The 18,820-nt window shown below is 39.1% G+C and overlaps 3 protein-coding genes and 1 pseudogene across 4 annotated transcripts in view; 1 reads left to right on the plus strand and 3 right to left on the minus strand.

Moving 5' to 3' along the window:
- Positions 1–853: 853 nt before the first annotated feature.
- LOC104431988 lies at positions 854–4,821 on the minus strand (annotated as a pseudogene).
- A 3,945-nt stretch (positions 4,822–8,766) lies between these two features.
- LOC120286029 lies at positions 8,767–10,351 on the minus strand. The gene is made up of 5 exons (XM_039311747.1): positions 9,821–10,351; positions 9,498–9,609; positions 9,328–9,409; positions 9,175–9,226; positions 8,767–9,077 (listed from the first exon to the last, which is right to left on the minus strand). The coding sequence occupies exons 1-5, from the start codon at positions 10,211–10,213 to the stop codon at positions 8,928–8,930; spliced, it is 789 nt and encodes a 262-aa protein (XP_039167681.1). The 5' UTR covers positions 10,214–10,351; the 3' UTR covers positions 8,767–8,927.
- Positions 10,352–11,544: 1,193 nt separating this feature from the next.
- LOC120292714 (ER membrane protein complex subunit 3-like) lies at positions 11,545–14,571 on the plus strand. 2 transcript variants are annotated; one of them, XM_039311062.1, is made up of 9 exons: positions 11,545–11,755; positions 11,882–11,975; positions 12,438–12,557; positions 12,640–12,688; positions 12,849–12,948; positions 13,029–13,090; positions 13,184–13,241; position 13,731; positions 14,176–14,280. In XM_039311062.1, the coding sequence occupies exons 1-9, from the start codon at positions 11,604–11,606 to the stop codon at positions 14,278–14,280; spliced, it is 741 nt and encodes a 246-aa protein (XP_039166996.1). In that variant the 5' UTR covers positions 11,545–11,603. The 2 variants fall into 2 exon arrangements, with proteins under 2 accessions (XP_039166996.1, XP_039166995.1); XM_039311061.1 differs by lacking the exon at position 13,731 and having other exon boundaries at positions 14,176–14,571.
- Positions 14,572–18,771: 4,200 nt separating this feature from the next.
- Positions 18,772–18,820, minus strand: part of LOC120292534 (disease resistance protein RPV1-like) — a 1,218-nt gene continuing 1,169 nt past the window's right edge. Inside the window, exon 3 of the mRNA XM_039310779.1 lies at positions 18,772–18,817. Within this exon, the coding sequence (XP_039166713.1) occupies positions 18,772–18,817 (46 nt within the window). The remainder of the gene's footprint in view (positions 18,818–18,820) is intronic.

Consider the following 18,820-nt stretch of genomic DNA (forward strand, 5'->3'; position numbering starts at 1 on the left):
ATAGGGACCATTTGTGACATTTTCCCTTTGTAATATAGCCAGGGATGCACGGTAGAATGGTCAGACGAACAATCTTCTTTCCCTTGATAGTCTTCAGAAAAAAAATGGTGTCGCTATTACTGAACTCTTAGGCCAGACATGAAAGACTAAGGGTGTGTACAGTTTGAAAGGTTTTCTATGCAATTTGAGATCAGGCATGAAAGACTAAGGGTGTATAAAAGTTGTATCGTTTTCTGCGCAACAAAAGAGTAATCCACTCTGATTCTGAACTGAGCGGTTGCAGAACCTGGTCTGTTGTCATAGACAGACAAGATTCAAGAAGACTCAACCGACACGGCCCTTGAACATTGCAAGTTGTATAAATATGAGGACGAGATTTGATTTGTACCTCTAAAACTTGCCGAGGCCTATGTATTAGCAGAACAAAAAAGAATGGAATTGTCATTACCGTAAAGGCAGGCATGGCCATTGGCCATTCCCTCTTTTATTTTCTTCTAGAAAGATTATTATTTTTCAGAGTGTACCTTCTCGTCGCTCTCGCATACTTCACCTCAGAAACATATTTGACATTTAACATTCATTTCTTGGATTCTCATATTCTCTCTCTGTCACGAACACACACAGATATTAAGATCCTCATTCCCGTCCATCCTGGATCGTTTCATCATACAAGTCATACTGGTCTTCTCTCCTAATCAACAACTATCTCCTTTCCAAGAGTTAAATCTATTACGGAATCCCAGAATGCAGTAAACAGGATAGAAACTACAAACGCCGACCAACACAAATAATTAAATGGCAACTAAAATAAAGGATAAAGGGGGAGAAAGAAAGGGAGACAAACACAAAAGCCGCATCACCAACAAATTTGAGCAACTCCATCAATGCGAAGGAACAAGTAGTGAGTAGGCCTTTACTTCACCACTTCCTTGCGCACAGAATCAGATAAAAGATACCACAAGATATAGATGACAAAAACATACATTGCTCTTGACAACTAGTTCTTATGATCACAGTGCTCATTAAGAGCGAGAGATAGAGACAGAGAAAATGCTCAGATGCACCACTTCCAAATTACTCATAACGAACAGCAGCTTCTTTCTTCAAACCTATTTTCTTCATGCCAATAACATTTCGAACAAATGTTTTGTCTCAATTGTCTAGATGACCATCCAGGACGAAACTGAAGATAAGTTACACAGCTATGGTAATACATCAGATACATCAACCTGTGAAACAAGCAAGACCAGGGCCATGTTTGATAGAGTTGGAGAGCGCTTCATGAAGTTGAACTCCAGTCTTTTCGGATGTCAAAAGTGTAGTTGATCTCGAGATAACACTTGTTGTCATCATCGACAAACTAGAGGTCAAAAACAAAAGCAGAAAGGAAATTGGTAAAAACAATACACACGGAAATCATTGGTGAGAAGATAATCACAACGAACTTTTCTATCTAGCGATCAAGTTTTTGAAAGAGATAACCTCGCACAAATCATCAATGTTGGAGCTAATAACCAACTAATTTTGCTTTCCTACAGATCGATCTTAGTGACAAATATGAATGCAAGGCTGTTGTCAACCAGTGATTCAGAAAAAGCAGGTTTTAAATGTTGAAGGCCAATTTCATGCCTCCTTTTGATGACTGGATATCTAAACAAACCAAGTTGACTACTTGTTGCACAATTCTTCGAGCTCCATTACCTATATGCATTTAAATTCTCTTTTCCTAGACATAAAGTTTGAATTAGAAGAAATGCCTCACGATTATCTATCAATCATGATCTATGAAAATGCATGCAAGGCAACTTAGCAATCAAGATACAGGAAGGAGCTGCACAAGTTGACTATTGAAATTTGGAATTGCACATAGTAAACTGACAAGCTGTCATCCACACAAGTGAATTATAGTCTCAGAAATTTCAGCTTGTCTAAGAGTGTATACCAAGATGCCATCACTTAAGAGTTTAGCACCGACAATCTAAGACTTTTCATCATCTTTTTAACATAACTCATTTACCATTGCAGGTGCATTATATCGAGGGAAAAGGAGAAGTAACTGAGCTTACCTTACTTCTGGCTGAATACGATCCTCTAGCAAATATGCCAGACGGTGTCGTCTCTTCAGGCATTTCATGCGTGTAGGGCTCCTGCTGTGGACTGAAAGTTCCGATCATCTCCTTTGTGCTGTCCACTGCAAAATTAGACAATGCAAGGTGAGAAGAAAACAGAGCTTAATTTACAAACCATGAAATTGCAAGGTTGAGAAAAGAGGGGCTTGCTGCTACCTTTAACACCAGTTTTCCATACTGTGTTGCTGTATTTGAGACCCGACACGATGTTGTTGCTGACCTGGAAGGTGAACTTGAGCCTATAACGGCTGCCTTCTTTCAAAGTAAACCACAAGCCTTTGGGCTTTCCATTCTCAGGAACTGGCAGTAGTATATCAGGTCTACCAGGAGAAATTATTGCAAGGCTCACAATCTTGACATCTGGTTCCAGTGTTTCTACATTGCAAAGGAATGATGAAAAGAAAATGATCAGTGAAAATGGAATTAGGATCATCATTAGAAAAAAAAAAGGAGTTTTCAATCAATTACTCAATCCAGTCATCATTCAAGCTCTGGATCAACCAGGAATATGCAGTTCCAAAGCCAGCATTCAATTTGCTAAGGACATCAAGAGAATGTTAACAGGGCATTCATCTCAAACTTGATTTCATTTTCTGAAACAACACTTGAGGGAAATTGGAATCTCAGTGATGGCATCGATAGCAAATTGGAACTTGAGGGAAATTTACGCATTCACTTAAAATTACAAAAAACAGAAAGCCAAAACACAAGGCTCTGCACTGCAACAACCAAGTTCGCTTTGAAAGCTACTTTAAAAGAGATTTTCTTTTTCATTCTTTTTCGTCAGCTCTCATGCACATACTTAGTCTGCTTTCTCAATCAAAGACCTCTCACATTGAGACTAAACGATTCATAAGATAAACTTCCTTATAGACTGATCACCTTACCTCATACAGGAACCAGATTTTAGATCTCACCCTTTCTCGAGACAGAAATCTCAGCCATCTTATGAACTTGGCAAGCTTAATTTTAGAGAGATTTTAGCTAGTATATTTGCACCTTTTGAAGCATTCACACATACCTACGGAGATCCTAAAAAGGAGACACCTACAAAATTATCTAACCAAAATAACCTTAAGAAAGAAAAACAACTAAGCCTCATCCCACTAAGTTTGGTCAGCTGTATGAATCATTTTATGTTGTTGCGCTTTTTTTCTATATAAAGTCTCTGGTATGATCAGAGTACAAACATTTGTAAGTTGCAACCTGTAATTCCAATCATAAACAAGTTTGAAATAAAACCTTATTGTCTACTATGGCAAATGAAACTAGCTTACAGATCTGCTTACTTTCAACCACATTAACCAAAATTGCACCCATCCATGCGCTCCATTGATCAGCAATCTTGGACAAACAATGTTTTGGAACTTTTTTTCCTTTTTATCTTTAAGAAAATTTCAAACTTCATAAGCCAACTGTTCAGTTCTGCCAAACTTTGTTGATTGTAGATGACCCTATCCTAGTTCATTTTCACATCCCTTGTGCCAGCAAATCAGGAAATAGTTTGTACACTTTTTTTTTCTTTGGGTGATGAAAAAATTACCTCCAACAGAATCAAAGTCCACGCTTCCAAGAAGCTGTTCCTTCCACCTCCTCAAGCTTTCATCATCCTGCATTCCATTCTCAAAAATCAACATCAAAAACCCACAAAACTCACACCCCAGCAACTTTCAACACAGGCCTAAAAAGTGATCTTTCTTTTTTTCTCTTTCTGCAAACCTTATCCTTTTCAAACTGTTCCTTGAGAGTGACCTGAGGACCCAAGTCAATCTTCTTCACGTCCTCTTCCTCATCATCCTCGGTGGCGCATACGGAGCTCTCGCTCATGGTCCTGTGAATCTTCTCCCCATGCAATTCGTCCACCTCTTCATTCGGAGGCGTCTTCACCTCTGTACTTTCCTTTGGACCTGCTGCTCTTCTCCTCAAATCCCATGTTCTTGGAACTTGAAGCCACTCCAACGGCCAAAGACATCAACAGCACATCCAAAACACAAGAACAAAAGCAACGTCCAAACGACGCGCGCAGGATAAAACCAACCCCGCTCACTTACCAAATCGAGAAACACAAGGAAAAGGGTTCGAAGTAATTGAGGGAAAAACACAGCGAGAACCCAGCAAGATCCTTGCTTTTGCGAACGAAAAGAAGAGAGAGAGAAACAGACCAAGAAGAAGAACAAGAAGGACGCCCCCGATGAAATCAAAAGCAGAGAGAGGCGGAGGAAAAAAAAAAGGGAAAGATGAAAAAGAGGGACTTGGGTCAAAGAATCCAAGAAAGGCAAATGCAGACCAGTTAAAGAGAACCCAAGAACGCAAACGCAGAGGAGAGAGAAAGGGAGCAGAGGAAAGGAAGAACGGAGGGACGAGAGGGAGAGAGAGAAAGAGGAGGGCTGCTGTTTAGGGATGTTCCAAGGCGGAAACGGTCATGTGGTGATGCGAAATTGTGCATGAATGAGCTCGCAGAGAGAGAGAAAAACAGAGAAAAAAAAAAAAACAGAGAGACAGGACAGAGAGAGACAGAGGAGAGAGAGAGAGAGAGGGGGAGGAGATCGTGAGGGTCACTCAGTCAGGCCAAGAATGGAGAGGGGAGGCACGCGCACATCCGCGCACGAACCAAAGCCACCGGGGTTTCGCCTTGGATTTCGCTCATCATTTTGTTTTTCCTTCCCCTGCTTTGACCTCTTCCTCCCCCTGCGTCCTCTCCTTCTTCTTTACTTCTTGCTTTTTGGTATTTTCTCTTTTGTTTTCCCACCTCAGGCTGTTTTGTCTTTTGTCTTTTCCTTTTCTTTTCTACGTTCCCGTCACTGCTGAAATGACTTTTTCTTTACCTCTTTGCAGATCTCGCGATTTTGGTATGTACAGATTTGTTCAAAAGGCATTAACCATGTGATTTGATTGAATAGGCAGCTTATCTGTGTCATTAGGAAACTTGTAATTTAGAAAAATAATTATGAATAAATAAGTGTGTCGAGTACTTTTTAGCTGTGCCAAAGTAATTTAATTTTTCAATTTTAGCAATTTCATTGTGACATTATAAGCATCTTTTACGTAATATTCACTGTTGTTAACTTTTATACTAAGAAGGAATTATGTATCTATTAGACACAAGGATTTGGTAATTATAATATACTGGTAAAAAAATTTCATGTTATTGACCAGTTTTCATGAGAAGTGTCTTCAATTAACAAGTAATGCTTCCAATCAAAGCCTAAAAGTTATTTTTCACAAAGAAACATACACATTAACCAAGTAATCTGCTATAATAAGTAGCTATATTTGTCATTAAGAACCTTAGACTCAGAAAATAAGTACGAAAATATAGTATGTCACATTTCGCCTGCGTTTTAGTACTTGTAGTTATGAGAAAGTTAATTTGACTTATGAAGTATAGTAATTTCACAATTAAAAAATAAGCTTCTTAATAATTTTTTTTTTCATTTTTCTCCATGTACTTCATAATTTTCGTATAGAATAATTAGGGATAATACATCAAGCAACTATAATCAATAATTTTCACTATGGTTAATGACTTTTCATTGAGAAGTATGAACCTATCCATAATTAGTTATTTTTCATGCGATTCATGACTTTTCTTGGGAAAAAATAACTTTCATGCTATCATTATAATTAGTAAATTCCCCATGTGATTTAGTCAATCGTGACAGGAGAAGTTGACGAATAATTATTTTACGAAATATTTTCACTTGTGATCAATCACTTTTCCATTTTAAAAAATAAATATGTAAATACGAACGACTAATAATATTTCCATGTGATTTGCGATTTTCCATTTGGAAAAGAACCTTTTCTTCCTATCAATAATTAATTTTCCAAGGTGTACTAGTGACTTGTGTTATTCGTTCACGAGACAAACAATTATCCTGTCATGTTCCTTGGGATTATCATGTCACATGCAACGACATTTTTGTAACGTCGTGGGTTTTGGTGGTGCTCTATTCAATGCACAAGACAGCTCCTACGCATGTTTCTCAAGGAATCATCGGCACGTGAGTGCTTTGTAATTACCAAAGATTCAATCAAATGGGCCACCATGAACAATTGGGAATGAAACTCCTAGCAAGCTCAAAATAGCCATTTTGCCAAATAAAAGACGAAGCTTTAATTTTTGGATTCATGTTAATTAGCACTTTGAATATAAGAAACAGTTTTTTAATGGGATGATAGAGGTTGATCAAAATAAAATCATGAGATAAGTGTATTAGAAATCTTAAAACTCATCAATAAAATTCAATTAAGTCCTAAAATTTAAAAAAAAAAAAAACAGTTAAGTCTTAAAACTTATCACGAAAGTACAATCAAATCTTAAAATTTTCGAAAAATACTATCAACAAAATGACTTGATTTAATCAATTTGATAAGTTTTAGAACTTTATTGTGCTTTTAAAAATTTTAGGATGTGATTGCACTTTTTAAAAGTTTTATGATTCGATTGCACTTTTGTAACAAGTTTAGAGAATTCTAATTTTCTTATCCCTAAAGTCATCTTGGCATGCTAGTTGCAATTTTCCATTTGTTTGGTTGACAATTCGAGGGCACGACCCTAATTAGCTGACTATCTGGAGGGAAGCTAGCACAATAGCCCACCAACATGGCTCTCATTAAATCATAAGTTCTACATGGCATGAATTGAAGTTGTAAGCATCAATTCTAAAGTCGAATGTATGAAAAACATGTTACGGAGGTCAAATTACATTGGCACATTGATTGGTTCATATCATCTGTCTAAGAATAAGAATCTTCTGGTTTGTTGGCCCATAGATAAGAGAGTTTAGTCTCTACCAATTTTGTGAGCCACATCCCTTTAGTAACAACCATCATCAAGTGCCTTCATTTAATAATGAGTTCGGCTATCTAATCAACTAAAATCAAGAGAGGATGGATGCATCCACTCAATCTCCAACCTTTTTAATTTACGGCGAAAATAAAAATCTTTATCTGGAGCCATCAAAATTTCGGTTATTGGTTAGCCTGTCAATTAAGCCATCAATAGCCCTTTGTAAAGTCTCATGGTAATTATGTAAACCGAAAGTTGTTAATTCCGATGGGAAGAGAGAAAGACGGAGCTATCAAAACGTTGGTGCGGGCAGTTGCTTGACATGTTGAGTTGCAATGCTATTATCACAGTAGGAGAGAGAAAAAAAAAATCAAAATGGTGGTGTCCATTGCTAGTGCTCATAAATCTTATGGCTTAATTGCACAATGAGGGCCCGTTTGGTTCAGCTTTGAGGAAATACCTTGGGAGAATGCAAATACCTTTGAGGTAAAGGAGTTTTTCGAAATGTTATCCCGTTTGATAAATTGTAGTCTCAAATATGGCTTTTACTTTTATTTTTTTTTTTAAATCTGAAAATCCAAATCCGGTGGCCAGCGGCCAAATCTGGCCGCCTGAGGTGACGCCATCGCTGCCTGGAGGCATGACCCCAGGCGACAACGGCGTCACCTAGAGGTGCGACCTTAGGCGAGTCACGACCTCAGTTGCCTAAGGTCGTAGAGGCCAGATCTGGCGGCTTGAGATCGCGCGGACTCAAGCGGCATCGCCTGGGTTCACACGACCTCAGGCGGCGTCGCCTGGTTCACATGCACTAGGTGACGCCACCTGAGTTGCGGGTCGCGCCACCCCAGGCGGTGGTCACCAGGGACGCGCAACCCTCAGGTGATGGTGGTGGCTGCCGGAGAAGCCTGATGGGCAGGGAAGACGAAGATGAACAGGGAAGAAGATGGCCGAGAAGAAGAAGACGAAGGGGGAAGAGAAATGAACAGTGTCGCGGTGAAATTTTGCATTTCCCAAATGTCCAATGCCCAAAGCAGCCTCACCCTAGCATTCAACTTTCAGCATTTGGAATGCTCACATTTCGCAAAAGAGCATTCAAAAATTTTGCCAAACACAAAAATTTCTCCAATGGGCTTTTGGGCCCAAAGCCCCTTGGAAAAGTCCAACTAAAGGGGTTGAGAAGATTCCAAAGTTGAATGGTACTTATATATATTTTTGTATTTCTAATACACTTATTTCAAATTATAGCTTTGGTATTGAAAGAAATTTCTCTTTCCATTCTCCACTTAAAAGATTGGAGAACTCCATGGTAAGATCCTAGAATAGCAGATAATATTCCTCAACTGGATTTTAATACAAGGGCAAGAGATGCCAGCTGTATACATAGAGGTGCTTTGCCCATGATTGTTGACCCAACTCAAAGCCTCCAAGGGAGTTGGGAGGGTCCAATAATCAAAGGGAAGGTCATCATTAAACATCACTGATAATCCCCTAATGGAAGAAAAAATGATTAAATGATTCTAACGTTCTCTTTCACCGGGTAAAAAAAAAATGAGTTATCTCAACATCAACTCTCACACCAAAAGCGCCTTATTAAGGCGCAGTCGTAGTGATTTTCTATTGATTATGACATAAATTATCTCTAAACTTTTATTTATTATTCATTGTCGACATCGCTAGAGTTTCTTGGATTCTTGAAATTTCCAATTACATTACAATGGGGTCCTTCTATTATGTGCATGGACAAATTTTGTTAATGAGTGTTTCTTTAAGATTTCAATTTGTCATTTGTCCCAACTTTTTGCCTATTAAGAAGCTTACTATAGCAATCTTTAAACTTTAATAAGGTTGTAGAAAAAGAGAGAACTATGCATAAAGTAGTTAGGATTTCATTATTGTCCCTTGTGCCCCGGAAATTTGACGCAACAGTTCCTTCTTATACATTGGAAAAGTAAAATGAAAAAGAAAGACAGAAAATTTGAGTTTCTCTCTTATTTTTGCCTCGTCTACTAAAACTTGATCTTCAGAAGCAATACAAAAATTGCTGCCAAAGAAAGCAGAGCAAGCAAAATAAGGAACCCAGTCCTCTTTGATTTTCTCTCTATAGGTATGCAGGAACTCATCTTCTCTGACGTGCTCATCAGAAATCCCAGCATCCTCTGCAAGAAAACAAGGGAAAGAAGCAATCAGAAAAGCAAAACTGAGATTAAGATATTACATATGCATGTGCAAAGACATAACTTGTAGAACTCATACCAATCTGAAGATATCCATGTGAGGAAATGATTCCATGATCATCTCAACATTCCTAAAAAATTACCAAAAATAATAAACGTTATAAGAAAAGTATAAATTAAAAAAAGAAAACGTGACACTGAAATTAGTCATGACTTTCTTCCAGCTTCTCACCTTATTAGCACTTTTCCTTGGTATATCTGGCATATATGGAAGCTGAAACCTTTTCCTAAAGGCATAGTTTTCTTGTTCCATTCTGCTTATATGTTCATGAAGCAAGATATGAGATCACATTTCATATTTGAAGGCAAGAATCTCAACTGGAAACACTCAATTGAGGGTACCTAGCTTCCACGAGACGCTGACGGTCATTCCATCATGCATTGTTGGTTTCACCACGATCTCGATGTTGTTCCCCAAGGCGTTGATAAGATAAGAGAAAAATGCCAGAACTTGCTGCAACAAAATATGAATAATGCGAACATCTCATACTGAGAACCCAATATAGAACAAGTGCCATTTCTAACACACAGATTTGTCATTTCAATGCAACGGAAACTAGAAATGGGCATTAGTTCTTGTTATGAACTGAAGGAGATGATTAAATACAGCCATGAACTTTGAAGTATATGTTTATGTGCATCTCAATACCAAGCTTTGAATTTACCTTTTTCCCCTGGAATGCCCAGAAAAAGGGGATGAAGTTGGAGACACAACGGCATTCGTCTCCAAGAATATCCGATAACTCCCGGAGATTTTTGTTCTGTATTGCCTCATAAAGCTTGAGGACAGCTTCAAGAGCCTGGTGACCCTCTCCTGACGACGGTGAATTGGTAGCGGTTAATGGCTTTAAGCGTGAGTCGTTCCTCCTCAAAATCCATGGTTTATGCAAAGATCGGGGTAGATGATAACTAAGAATAAAGCTATTAGACGTTGTGGGAGGATCACTATGAATGTGAATGCCATGGAAATGACTTGGTTGAGGGATGCATGGATGGGTGCTTGAAATAATTTCTCTGCAGCATAGCATGGCAGATAGAGGGAATACCAGTAAACCCATTTTCAATTGGAGAAAGATGATGCGAATGCATAAATAGCTAAAAAAAGGTTAAGGAATCTGATAAATGATTGAATATGGAGCTGAGGGTGATTCTATGAGAAAAGAATGAAGCAACTTCACCATGCATTAGTGACAAGCTAGGGATCTCCCCTTCTCTGTGCTAAAGCTGCAGACTGCAGAGCACTCCTTTGCCTTCGAACATTCTATACTCATGAAATTTTTCCTTTACATTGCATGAAACTACAAGCAACAGATCTGCATCTCCTTTTTTGGTAAAAAAACAGATCTGCATCTCCTTTTTTGGTAAAAAAACAGATCTGCATCTCCTTTCAACTATAGAACCTTGAAAAAATCATCAATTGAAATAGCGTATTCATAATAGGTGCATTGATGATAAACTTATCAACTGGCATGATGGTCCAAGACCTTATTACAAAACCTTGCCCAGCATGGAGTTAGATCTAATCACGGTGCTCAACATGTCAATGGGGTTGAGAAAAGAAATTAAATGAGAGAATCAACCATCTAGCCGAAGCAAACAGCCTACGCCAAATAATTCAGTTTTTGTGTGAAAGCCAATTCTCGAACAATCAAGATGCCATCGAAAAAAGGCACTTAGGGTATTCGACAAAGTAAGTACTTATCGTAACTCGAAAATCATTGTCTTGTAATGACACACTAAAAGAAGAATAAGCTCCAAAAATTCAACATGCTTTGACGTGCCTTAAATAATTATAATGTGTTATCGTCAATGAGTCCCTTGTTATTCTAACAAGAACAAAAGGGAGAGAGACCATTGTTATTAAAAGATTAATATTACAAAGAATCTCAAACTATACTCACTATAAAATAAATGTCCTGAATTTTTTTTTTTTTTATCACTAAAAATCTTAGACTTGTCCATTGTTACACAAATACCCAAAAAAAAATTATCATAAAATACCCTCAAACTTATAGCAATGTGAAATATATACTCTCCATTTTAGTTCCATACTAGATATATTTGTCAAAGTACGGATTTTTTCGTGATACAACAAAATTGAAGATAATTATATCACAATGGACAAGTTTAGGGACTGTGGTGACATAAAAAAAGATTTAAGATATTTGTACACCGTACAATTTTGGGTTTTTTTAGGTATTCCCCTCATTTAAAACAAGTGCTTTTTCCTGGCCCAAAACAGTCATCCTTTGGATCGATGAGGATAGGGCTTGGACCAAAGAAATTTCCGAGCTTTGGCCAATCGTGGGCCGGCCCGACCCGAATCCGAGCCCAGATCTGTTTGCCTCTCTTCTTCTTCCTCCGTCCTTCCTTCGTTCTTTGCATCGCTCAGTAAGTCGCAACGCAAACCGAGGAGAGAGAAAGTCTAGAGAGAGAGAAAGAGGAGCGATGGCGGAGGATCTGGTGCTGGACACGGCGATCAGGGACTGGGTGCTGATCCCTCTCTCGGTGGTGATGGTGCTCATCGGCGTGCTCCGCTACTTCGTCTCCAAGCTCATGCGCTCCGCCCAAATCCCCGACGCCAAGCTCGTCAAGGAAGGGTCCGTCCCCTCCCTCTCGTTTCCCATCAGTTTTCCGCTGAATTTGTAGCCTTTAGGACCTGAATTCAACTGGGTCGTTCTGATTTTCGGGTGGGTTTTCCCCCGCACGGTTGCGATCTCTTGTAGGCAGGTAATCGTTAGGGCTCGGAACCTGCGCGCCGCCGCTAATTTCATCCCGCCCAAGTCGTTCCGCGCCCGGAGGCTCTACTACAGCAACGAGGTTAGGCTTGTTTGGCTGAACTGTGTCTTGTGGGTGCCATTTCTTGTGCCTAGATCGCGCCCGAGAATGTTCAATTCGAGCAAATTTAGCTTCTCCGAGATTGGCTTGTGCTCGGGCGTTGGGGAGTTATAAATTCTTTCTCTGCATTACGCATTTAATCCCCTTGCACTGAACGGGCTGGGCTGGCTTCGTGTTTGATGGGTAAAAAAATGATTTTGAAGATCCTAATTCGAAGTTGGTAAAGTGATTGGCTCATGGGTTTGTCTCTACGAATGCTGCGCCATCGAATTTGAGTAGATTTGTATGGTTGATGATGATATTTGATGGCCATAACAGCGACGACTAGATTTTTTTGTACATTCGAATCGCCCGTTATTGACATGAGGTTGAGCGATGTTTTTGGTTTGCTGCATTTAGCTAATTTGGCTTGTGGCTATTGCATTTGTTTCTTTGGTGGGGCAGGAGAATGGACTGCTATATGTGCCAAAGGGCCAGGCTCCGAATGCTCAAGCTCAAATGTTTTCCGATCCGAATATGGCTATGGATATGATGAAGAAGAACCTGTCCATGATCATACCCCAGGTATTGCAAGTTACTGCTCTGATTTTGGGTTTGGTTCCTGTAACCAGATGAGTTGTCTAATGGGTGCGCCTGTTTTATCCAGACTCTGACTTTTGCCTGGGTCAACTTTTTCTTCTCCGGTTTTGTAGCAGGTCCTTTCTTTTCCCTTAGCTTTGAATATAGCAATTACCTAGATGGGATCTACTATCTGTGCTAATTGTTCTTCATACTGTTCTATGCATATGGATATGCATTCTGTACAGACTGATATTACTATGCAATAAATGACTGAATCGTTCTTCTTTTCCCCAGCCAAAATTCCCTTTCCACTCACTCAAAGGTTTAGGGCAATGTTGCAAAATGGGATTGATTTAAGTACCGTTGATGTTAGCTATGTGAGCAGTCGCTCGTGGTATGTTTATTTTTTTTTATCAATTTAAATAATTTGTCTCATTTGTCATGTATTCGAATAATTCTGTTTCTTTCTATCAGGTACTTTCTCAACCTTTTTGGGCTAAGAGGTCTATTTAGTATCATTTTGGGAGAAGAAAATGGTTAGCATTAGTTTAATGACATTCTTCTTGGACAATGTTTTGGGTTCTAATAATAACACTCTCAAATATGCCGATGTGATGCTTTTGTTGCAGCTACTGATGACACACAGCGGATGATGCAGATGACTGGCTTTGGCTTCACCCAACCAAAGTAATTACCCAAACGCGCTTTCTTGCTTCTTTGTTGAACATTATTTTTGGATGTGTGCCACTGCTATTCTCTGCCTTTTTCCTTTCTAATTGTTGTCTACTTTGTCAGTGTCCTTGACAGTGAATGTGATCCCCTTATGCTTTACATCTTTTGTGGTGAAATTGTTTTCCCAGTCATAAAATTTATTTTCATTTCACATCGTTCTCTGACTTGGACAGCTTATCCATCAGCCTCTATGGTGGTTCGGCTAGATTTCTGTTTTCATCCATTCGAGCTGAGAAGCTGCAAGTTTTGTGTTGACTGGCATCTGCTTTAACAATAGCTATTCATTGTTTGATGTGCTGATATAATTGTTGTTATCACTTGTCAATGGTATTACTTTGACTCCTTATTCATGGAGTATTTAGTGGGGTATTTGGCCAACTCCTCATTCATTTCCTCTGTGATAACTGATGCTTTATTTGGGACAGAGGGGGGAAGGAAGTAGAGGGTGGGTGTGGAAAATTGGATAACTTTAAAAATTTTGTAACGGTTGGGAAGGAAATTCAAAATTTTCAATTATTGTCTTTCCCCCTTGGCTGCCAATCATAGCCTAACTCTCACATCTCATGATGTTGTCTTGTCTTTTCTGAATTTCTGTAAATTTGTTTTCCTTTTACACCTGGTCTTTTCTTTTGCGGCCGAGTCACATCCTTTTTTTTTTTTTTGGGTGGAGAAGAATATTGATTTGCATACTTGCTTTTGGCAGATATAGATATTAGTAGTGTCCACTTCAAGATTTAAAGTGAAATTTCCAAAAGTTGTGCAAAACTTTAATGATGGTTATAGTGTAGCAAAGTGTAATTTTACCTACTTGGAAATGAGACTTTTGCCCATCCATTAACATCCGTGATGAACTTGCTTATATCTGGCCCTTTTTGTTGCTTTGTTTCAGAGCCTGGGTGCTGAGAAAGACGGCCTTGACATAGTGCAGCATGACTGGACGATGCCCAAGTTCGAGCGTCGTGCTGAAGCTGTATTGAGGAAGCTTGTCCGCTGAGTGATGCCTGCATCTGCAATGTTTTTCTTCTTCATTGGCCGTCATCCCATGTTTGATTTTAGTGAAAATGTTCTGGCCAGCCGCAAAGTCTGGAGGCTTCATTGACAATAGGAGATAGTGGCGAGAATCTTTGTAGTCGTCTCTTCTAGGATTATGTGCTCTTCAATATAGGGAATATTTACACTCTGTGGTCCTAATCTTTTTTAAAACCCCTGTTCCGATTGATGTATGATTTAAGTTCTCATCAGTTCCTCTACGGATTAGAAAATAATAGTCATCTTTCTTTAGCAATTTCAGGTATAGAAACTAGAATTCTTATGCAGCGCCTATTAGTGATCTCTTTCAAAAGAAGTCATATGTTAAGTACCATATGACCTCTCTCTCTCTCTCTCTCTCTCTCTCTCTCTCTCTCTGCATCATCAAGTAAGGATCTGCTCGCTTTGGATTGAAACTCTAGAAGCATCTGTGGGCACTGATTGATAAAGCACGAAGAACAACAAAGCGGCAAAGGTCTTTTCTGATAGTCGAATCTTCGGATGGGCAGCTTTGGTGTACAATTTGGTTATCGGAAGGCCCACAATTTTCTATGACCAGCTCTCAACGGGCACTGGTCCAGGGAAGTTGGCCCAATCAGAGCGCAAAAGGAAAAAGATATTTGCACGGTGCGCGCTCTCTCACTAGTTAGGAAAGCAAATGGCCACAGACAAAGCAGGTTGTCTGGGCCAGCCTCGGCATGGCCGGTTTAGAAGTTAGCAATTGATTGATTAGCTTTTACAGTTACTCGGGGTTGTCCGTTCTTTGCACTCCCCTTTGGAGTTTGAAATCAATGGCTCAATAGCGCTTGTCGTGAAATATCCAGGCCGCGCAGCGTCATTAGTCAAAAAGCCGAAACCTCCCGGTACAAGGATCTCTTTAACCCACTCGGGGAACCAAACTCATTTTCGCACTTCTCGAGTCGCTCAAAGACAGCACAAAAGGAATCCATCGCTAGGGAAAACGTACCACGGTTAGCATGCTCAGCTCGTCCGATTCTAACTCCTGAGAAACCCGTCGATGCGTCCCACCAAAGTCGATACGATTCATTTTCTGAGGTCCAATCGTTCTTTTAGGTGATGATTTCTCAATGTCTAGAGATGTTGCTTTCTTTCCTTCGTATTTGGGGGGCCATGAAGAGAAGTTCCTTATTGGGGTTTAGTCTAATTTGATCGGCTAGTGAATGCAAAGCAAACTAGAAGATAGAGATTGGGCAAATTGGACAAGCATTTGTATTCAAAGGGAGTATCTGAAGCATGTTATCTAACTTTTAGATTCCTGGGACCCATTAGCGCTTATCTGTCAAATCAGTTTCCAAATTATTCAATCTTTTATGGGTCCCTCCCAGAAAGTTTAAAGCTTAAAGCTGTTAAAAAAAAACAGACATACATAACAAACCATCTAGACCAGGTTGTCTGACATTGGGCACTGGACAAGGACATCAATGAATCAATTGAAAATCAAGGTTAATGGGCCAAATCATGGCCGTTGGGCCCCACTTGGTGGGGCATCCTCCACCGTCCAAAAACCTCAGGATGCAACTTTCTTCTCCCACCCTTTACAGAGTGACATGTATGATTGTAGGTTTTGGGGGTTTCTTGTTTCCTCCTTTTACTGGCCTAGATTCAAAAGGGTATGGCTCATACTATAGAAGATGGGACCTTTTTTTCACCAAAAAAATAGTATGATATGGACTTTAAACTACTAGCGTTGAAGATGGAAGAATACAATACAAATTTAGCAACTCCAGTTGGCAATACTGCATAAACCCACTCTATTTGTATTAGCAATTTTAATATGCTCCTTCTGTAGCTACCAACGACCTATGTATGTAGTGTATGCACATATGGATCGAATTTATTGCATTCTTTTCAACATTAGGAGTTATAATTTGATATGGTAAACCTATCCACCATAAAAATAAAGGAGAAAAATAATTAAAACCAATTCCTTCATCCATTTTCTTAATAACTTGGTCCATCCTTTTCATGGATGTAGATCAAACATAAGAATCAATGCTAGCACCACACACGACTTCCATCATCTGTCTCTTCGCGACGCGTCTTGAAACTTTTTCTCGGTTCAGCCTGTGCTGATCTGAGCCAACTCCAAGTTCAGATCTACTTCATCTTAACCCCCCATCATTCAAGGCGTCGGCAATCCGCATCAGATCGCTCCCTGCGCACAGCCCCCTCGCACCACCACACACATGCCAAGACATTCTCATAAGGTCTGCTGGGAATCATGGAGATCCACGAAAGTAATTAAGCAAAACACTAAAATTTCAAAGGACATCATGGTACTCCGATCTGTAGCCGACACCAAAAAAGCAAAAGAACGCTTATCTTAACCATCATTCATTCCCACCTTGAATCTCTTAATACTGATATCGATGCATTCCAGATGGTATTACCGCTTGTAGTTTGATCTTTGCAGAGAGAAACAAAGTTGCTTTCAACGAGGCCGTGTCCTTTTCGTTAAGGTGGAAGCTAGGCGACGGCATGATCAGATGGGGGCGCCGAGCTGACTGCGATCTGCGTGGCAGATCAGGAACGGCTCAGAGGGCAGGGCCCCTGCCTCACGAGGAGTCTTACTCTGGAAAGCATCTGGTCGGTGGGGCCCTACTCGGCTTCATCCTAGAAAGGGTTTCCCTCGGTCCTTTTTTTTTCCTTAAGCAATTCGAGAGTGAATCCAGGTTGGAGGAAAAGGACGGCTAATGAGGAGGGAGAATAGCAAAAAGCATATAACTTTTGGTTAAACCTAATTTGATTTTTAATTCCCATATATAAAATATAGATGCATAGAACTTCTAATGACGGCATATATCGACAATAGAGGTTTGCAGGATTTCAGAATAGAATCTAACACTAAAGAATTGGACTGATGGAAATTTGTCTGGTTTAAATTCCAAAGTATGTAGGAAAAATTATAAATTTAAAATTGAGGAACATATTTCAATGAATAAGTTCCAGGTTCTAAGTAGGTGGAATTAGTGGTGGTATGTGGAACTTCAAACCTAAAATAAATTTTTGTATCTTTCTTAGTATATATTTTCAGCGTGATCCTCGCGATATTTTTATGGTGTCCGATAATTTAAAACTATCATTTAAGCTCCAATTTATGACTCGAGATACTTTGTTAATATATAAAATTGAGGGAAGCAATGGATTGTAGTAGAAAGTGATAGTCGTTAAAAATAATTCATTACAATCATCCAATTAATAATCTGAGTAACTCTGATAGAACCAACCATGAAAAAAACTCTATGACAAAAATAAATTTCAGGTTTCAAATGAATTTCAATGTAGAACCCAGGCTAGCCTTTTTCCCCATTTTATAGGTGATGTTGATCTTATGAACAATTTCTGAGAGATTGTACATATACCCATCTAACTCATATAGTATTACATAATAATATTTTCCTTTTAAAATGAGAGAATGCTAGATTAAATAGCTATATCTCGAGCACCTTCGATCCAAGATTCGGACTTGTCATTGCCCTGTTCCCCTACCACCAATCTTTATGTGGGGTACTAGCAATTAGAGACACGAAATAAATGGTATTTAGATTTGTTATGCTAATTTGGAATACACAATCAATCATAAATTAAATCTATCAGTGCATGTATATCTTTTCTCCATTTTGAATATGATCTTTGCAATTTTGAACCGTTGTTTGCGTGATCTTATTTATTCAAGTAACCGATCCAATATCATCCTTTAACTTCTCTCGAAAAATCATGCTCCAAACTCCATCTCAGTTAGGGGGGTGGCATGTTTCCAAGATAGAATTGGGAACCTGAGAATAGGAACAAAGGGAACTAGTTTGGATCCGAAAGTTTAGGAAATGTAGATTAGGTTTGAGTTAAATGGAACTTGGATTAAATTTTGTGTTTTTATTTTATGTCTTCTTCAGCGATCTTTCTGACGTTACATAACTTGTCCATTAATGAGTGTGTAATATGAAACCACACTAATTTAAACTTTTTTCGGGCGATGCTCGTGATTAAGACTTTATTTTGTTAGTATTTTACAATCTTCACATGTATTAATGAGTTTGGAATAGTGAATTTTAGCAAATAGCACTCAATAGAGACAATGATTCGCTATGAGCATTCAATTAAGAGTGCATGTGCAACCTAGGTAGATATTTTAACCTGTGATAGAATAGATTCCAAGTTTTTTAGTAATATTTCAAATTATAAAAATTAGGATACCTGCTTCAACGGTTAGGTTTCGGGTTTCACTTAAAACCCGAAACTCTTCACCGCTGATTCCAACCATTTTTTAATAGCAAATCACAATTGATGATGCGTACTAGGTGCCGTGGGCCCTTCTTTGGTACTTCTCCAATGGTGATCACCATCGATTTATACAAACTTAATTCACACGCACCGTAAGATGAGATGGGAAGGACTCGTTTGAATCGAGCTCACATCGATCAGGGTCCTCATAGTCCTATGCTTGCTTGTGATCTAAGATGACGATCACGGTGGCTAATGCACTG

Source organism: Eucalyptus grandis, chromosome 4 (genome assembly GCF_016545825.1).
Source record: "Eucalyptus grandis isolate ANBG69807.140 chromosome 4, ASM1654582v1, whole genome shotgun sequence".
NCBI lineage: Eukaryota > Viridiplantae > Streptophyta > Magnoliopsida > Myrtales > Myrtaceae > Eucalyptus > Eucalyptus grandis.